Genomic DNA, 6091 nt, shown 5'->3' on the forward strand with positions numbered 1-6091 from the left:
AGTGCCAACAGCGTGCAAGGCACTAGTTCATGGAACAACACCCTGGAGTGTTTTGGGATTATGACAAATGTTAATGCTATTATGGTCGCCTGTGGCTAGAAAATGCAGGAAAGCACATTAAGGGGCCTTAAACCAGCTCATCAGCTTCTAGTTTCTCCAAACTGAGAACTGAGTTGCTCCTCTCAAAGCAAGTTTTGGCTAACGATAAGTTGTAGGTGGCTTTTGTTTTGATTTGATTTTTTTTGCTTGTTTTATGCCTCCCTTCCTCCCCATCTCCCCCCCCCCCCCAAAAAAAAAAAAAACAAACAAACCAACCTGATAGCCCTCTAGATGGGCATTATGAATCTTCACCCTGAATCTGGACCCTGCAGGTAGTGGTACAACTGACGTGTCATTTAAATATACTCAGCACCTATTCTGGATGAAGAACTGTGCCAGTTGTGAATTCTTCACTTTAAAGAAATTTTCAAGCTGGTGCTTGCTTTATTGCTACAGAACAGGGAATAATAGCTGTAAGCATGAGAGCTTGTGTTCTTCTTGTGCTTGTGCTTCCAATGTTTCTGTATAAAGGGTTCCAGCCAGCCTTACACTTGACCTTTCTGAAGAGATCTGAACTTTGATATTTGAATATTTTTAGCTCTGGATTCTGTTACAGCCTCTGAATACCTGGATCTCCTTGAGCCACTGGAAGGCTTTTCTGACAGTAGAAAGGGTTTGTCAGAGTGGCTGGGTTGATGAAATTGGAACTGCTGTCTTTTAATCAACAAAAACTTTGACTGGAAATCTTTAGTATTAAGCATCTTTGAAGTTTGATTCACGAGAACTGGACCATAAGAATCTAGTTGAAACACAAGTATATAATTCTGTTCTATGATACATTTTGAGCAGTAAAATATAACTATAAATATCGTGGCCTTTTGCAGTTCCTGACAGAGTCTGTTTAATCCCTGAGCATGCACCACCTTCCAGAATTTAACTTCCCTCCCAGTAGGAAGGGGTGGCACCTGTACCAGTACTAGCTTCTGCTGCTAGAGACTTTGAGACTCTGAATAGGCATCATTTGTGCCTACCATCCCATGTTCACTAGATCTCCCACGTAAATATTTCCATTTTACCATATTTGCTTCCAGACCCTTGCATAAAAACCAAGTTGGGCAACAGATCCTAGCAGGATAGGCCTATTATGTTTAAGCAGGTGAAAAGGGGATTTCTCCCTATGTATCTGACCTGAGCTGTGTGGTTAATAAAAAAACAAAACACTGATTCAAAGAACCTTAGAGTTCCCTATGATTTTCCCTACAGTTTCCCTCTAATAGTGGCTCCCAGTGACTGCCTTGAAAATAGCCTGCTCTAGCAAGTCTCCTGTTAACACTTCAGTGACTGCACACAGGGTATGATGCAGCAGAGGTCATTCCTTCTACCTGCCCTCCCCGCCCCCCTTTTTCAAGGGAAAGGATTCTAGATCCTTCAGAAGAATTTGATTTCTTGTGACTGCAATTCTGCCACAACTCTCCCCAGCAAATTATTTGAACTCTGTGGATGCTCTGGAAATGCCAGTGACTCCCCCAAAATGGTGTGGGGTTTTTTGGTTTTGTTGTGGCTTTTTGCAACATTGCATTCCTTCTCCCACACCAGGGACTGAATATTGCCTTTGCCAGCCATGGGAGCAAGGGACTCCACCTAACCCTGTGATCAGATATGCTTAAATGAAAAATAGACTGAAACCAGCAAGCAAACTCCGTACTCCTATCTGGCAAGCTGTCACCACTACTTACATCCCCTTGCACAGTTTATTTGCAGTGATTATTTTCTCCTTTCTCTCTCCCCCTCCCCCCCCAATAGCACAGTGGTGGTATTAGGAAATAAAGTCTTCCATTCTCCTGCCCGTGAAAAGAGGAGCACTCAGGCCAAACCTTCACTGTTTTGCTCTGAAGAGAACAGGATTCATGCATGCTGCCTGAAGTACCAAAGGGTCAAAACCACATGACTATGACACACAGAAGGGCAGCAAAATAAAAGCCACACAATATCTGCCCACCTTGACATTACTGCCAGCAGAGCTACAACACCCAATGCAGGAAACATCCACCTTAAGTGTAGAGTGAAGTTTCTTAAACTCTTTGGTTTCGAAAAACTGAAGTGGGATGACACCAGGTTTGTAGAGAAGGGGGAAGAGACTCCCCGTTCCAACAGATGGTTTGCTATGCCCTAAAGCAAGAGATCATGTGGACCTGAGGCAGTCCTTCCAGGAAAGGTTGCTGTGTATCATGTCCTCTATTGGTAGGTCGCGGGACAAAGGACCAGCCTGGCCTTCAAACTAAACTTGATGTAAACCTTGATTTTCTTGCATGATTTTTATTGCAAGTAGTCTTCCTGGCCAATGTGTGCAAAATATCCAAGCAGTGGTTACCATTAGCTGTTTCCATGCCACTCAGTCTCCACATAAGTGAAGATAGCACCTACTTATAAGAAGTGCCATGATCATTTCTCTGATCTTGTCTTCTGTTCACTGTGCTTGCTGTGAACACTTGAAGTTTCTCAAACTCTTGTTGGGCTGCCATATATGGGATGCTTTTGGAGGTTAATTCTACCTTCAATTTTGTTCTCCCTCCTATTAGATCTGCTCACCTGGTGTCCAGGTTCCGCCCACGTGCTCCTATCATTGCTGTGACTCGTAATGGACAGACAGCACGCCAGGCCCATCTGTACCGTGGCATCTTCCCTGTGTTGTGCAAAGAACCCACCCATGATGCATGGGCTGAGGATGTGGATCTCAGAGTTAACCTTGGCATGAATGTTGGTGAGTTATGTTGCTTTATCTTTACTCTGGTCAGGTAACTGATAGCTTATGGAAGAACCACCCCTTGGGGCATCTTTTGCCATCTGGCAGAGCCTTAAGGCTGTTAGTTAGAAGAAATACTGCTTGTGACCAACGAATGGGCCTCCTACAATCACACCTCCTTAGCCAGATCTGGTGCTCCGACTGATAACTTCATACTGAAAACCACTCCCCTTCACAACAGGCCTTGATTTTTAATAGCGCTAATGGAAAGTTGTACAGACAAATGCTTATTGGTCTGTCTGGTGAGTGGCCACCTTGTTTTTTTTAAAAAAAAAACCAAACCAACCTTGGGCTGCGGTAAAGGGTACTCCTCCCACTGTTACGGTGCACTTTGCATTAACTGACAAAGGCCCAACACCAAAGTTCACTATGGGCTGTATGAACTGGAATTTCATCTAGTGGCGGCACCTGTAGCTGAGTTTAAGGTCTCAAGATGGAACAAATGGTGTAGGACAGAGGTGAGATGTCCTGTCTTTTTTTTGTGGTAGATCAAACCATGTTTGAAGTGCTCTTACTGCTAGGACAACTGAGTCCTTTAGCCTGGCGTAATGATGTCATCTCGTGGCATGAAGGGGGTATGGGAACAAGAACTAGGTGAAGCCCTTAGAATGTAAAGAGCAGCTACTATGGCTAAATGAGGTCCAAGAGAGCTACTAAATCCATGTGGTAGCTCTGGTAACCCTCCTCTATTACATTTGGACTTACAAGAAAGAAATGGTATTCCTTGTCTCTGGATGCAGACCTGTTGTGGAAGACATGCTAAAACCTAGTGATACTGAGTCTACTGTATATTATGGCATCTAATGGAACAGTTGACATGAGCTTGGTTTGCAGATATTCACAAATCTTTCTCTTCCAGGCAAAGCACGTGGCTTCTTCAAGACTGGCGATCTTGTCATTGTACTTACAGGATGGCGCCCTGGGTCCGGCTACACCAACACCATGCGTGTGGTGCCAGTTCCATGAACACCATCTCTCAAACTCTCCCCAGCAACACCTTCCCTCTCCCCCACTTTCTTCTCCTCTGCTCTACCCCCTTGCCTTAGGCTGGCAATTGCTTGCAGTGTTATCCGTGTGTAGAGTGGATATAGGTTGCTAAACACCATCAAATGCAGCAGCGGGGGAAGGAGGACCTTTGTCACTCTAAAAGAATACTTGAAATGTTTTAGTTTTTGAAAAGTAAATGAAATAAAACCTTTTTTCCCTAAGGTGATTCTGCCCTGAGGTAGTTGGGAGTTGGTGTAGGAAATTCCTGAATGGTGACCGAACTTGTGCTGCTCATCCCCCTCTTTGTAGACTGGATACTGTCTTAAGGGTGAATACTGTGTCTTTCCCTGCACCTTTCTCAGGAGTGCAGGGGAAGGAGGCAATAACAAGGTAATCGTCTGAGTTCCAGTGTTAACACTCTGCAACAGGCAGAATACAGCTCTGTACCCTGTAGGTTCAGATAATCATCAGCTTAATTCAATGCCTCTCTTCTCTGCCATGTCCTCCTAATTACTCCCCCACTGCAAACTTGTACTGTCACCAATGCACTCCAGTTTAGGAGCTGTGGTAGATTAAGGCATGGATCTATGTAGCCACACTTGAACACACTTGCAGTATGTAAACTAGTCTTCTTGTCTCCCCCTCTGGATTTACAGTGGCTCTCTGCACTCCATAGTTTAAACTCCACTACAGATACATCCAGTATCTAACACGCCAATGGATGTTGATGAAAGACTAAGATGTGCTTAACCTTTAAGTCCTAAAATGTCAACTTTCATGAGACAGATTACTGTGTATCCCCCTCCCAGTGCAAATGGAGAGAACTACTTCAGGGTTCCAGTATACCTGGAAAGCAGTGATAGAAACCTCCAGCACAGACCAAAGTCTAAGATGCAGTTCAGGCCTGGGTTCCTTCTAAGTCAGTTAGTCATTTCTGGGCAGCAGGGAGAAATAGAACAAGGATAAAACCAGGGTTTTGCTCTTAAAGGGTTGAGTGTTGCATTTCCATTTCCTGTGCTGCTGAGCTCCTTGTGCTCCTCCTGCAATGTTGCATATCTGTCTGAGTTGAGTAGTCATGTTTCCTGAGAGCATTCTCTTATGTTGTAAATCTGGACAAGTTATTTACTGTAACAGGTGTATTGGGTGGTAGAGCACAACTATGTACATCAATAAAGAAAAGCTGAAGCACCCATCAGACTTCTGCTCTTGCTTGGTTTTTCCATTGGCAAGGTGGAGTCCTTTGCGAAGAAAAGGTGACTAAGCTGACCAGCTGAAACACGTCAATGCTTACAAATATCTGAAAACTAAAGGAGGAAAAACCTATTTTCCATATTAGTTGAAAGCTATTTTATCCTTTGTTGTGGAAGGAATTCTCAATACTGTAGTTGTTGCATGGCAGCTAGATGGTAGAGCCCTCAGATGTGCCAAATCTATTGTAACTTCAGACATAGCTGTCTCTTGTGCAGACATAAAGATCACTTTATGCTACTTCACTTACCAGCTACATCACTTCCCAATCCAGTGTGGGATAACCTGTATCCATGCCCCTTTGGGAAGGGGTCATCACTAGAGACCAGCTCACTAACTCTAGGAAGTTGGGGTATGTCTACCTTGCAGTTAAGACACCTGAGGCTGGCCTGGGTCAGCTAACTTGGGCTTTGGGGCTGTTTAATTGCATTGTAGATATTTTGCCTCCTCTGAACTATGTGCCTCGCCCCACAGTTAAAAACTCTCTACAGTTCACACAGAAAACTGAACAACACGCACGACAATGTGTGCAGAATAATGCTTGTTTATCTGCACTGGTCGGCTCAAGGGGAGGGGGTAGAAAAGAGTCCTCAAAAGCAACTGGAGGGTTCAGAAGACTGCTGATGGATGACTGAAAATACCTCAGATCACTACTTTGAGTCCACCTGTACTGACAAGTGAGATCATTAGCATGAGATGACCTATGTGAAAGAGTTGGTGGTCTTGGTTGGTAGGGAGTAGATGTCTCCAGTATGTTGACAGTCTCATCAGGGCTGAGGAGTGAATAGGTGCGAAAGCTGAACAGTCCCCCCCGCACCCCCATTCCTAGGCACTCTGTCTGCATGTGCATATACATGCAGAGTGCTGTATGTACCAGTGAGGCAGTATCCACAACACAGTTACACGGGCAATGTTTGGGCTTATCACTGCTGCAGTGTGAACAGGACTTTAGGAAAAGAGTGACTGATAGTGGGGACCCTCCCCTCACATTTCATGTCCCTGGCCCCATTCTAG

The 6091-nt window shown here is 44.5% G+C and overlaps 1 protein-coding gene across 1 annotated transcript in view; it reads left to right on the forward strand.

The window, feature by feature from the left end:
• PKM (pyruvate kinase M1/2) overlaps positions 1–5031 on the forward strand; it is a 42800-nt gene extending 37769 nt beyond the window's left edge. The window contains exons 10-11 of the mRNA XM_077828188.1: positions 2619–2800; positions 3702–5031. Of these exons, the coding sequence (XP_077684314.1) occupies positions 2619–2800; positions 3702–3808 (289 nt within the window). The 3' untranslated portion in view covers positions 3809–5031. The remainder of the gene's footprint in view (positions 1–2618; positions 2801–3701) is intronic.
• The last annotated feature ends 1060 nt before the right edge of the window (positions 5032–6091 follow it).

Source organism: Eretmochelys imbricata, chromosome 10 (assembly GCF_965152235.1).
Source record: "Eretmochelys imbricata isolate rEreImb1 chromosome 10, rEreImb1.hap1, whole genome shotgun sequence".
Classification (NCBI taxonomy): domain Eukaryota; kingdom Metazoa; phylum Chordata; order Testudines; family Cheloniidae; genus Eretmochelys; species Eretmochelys imbricata.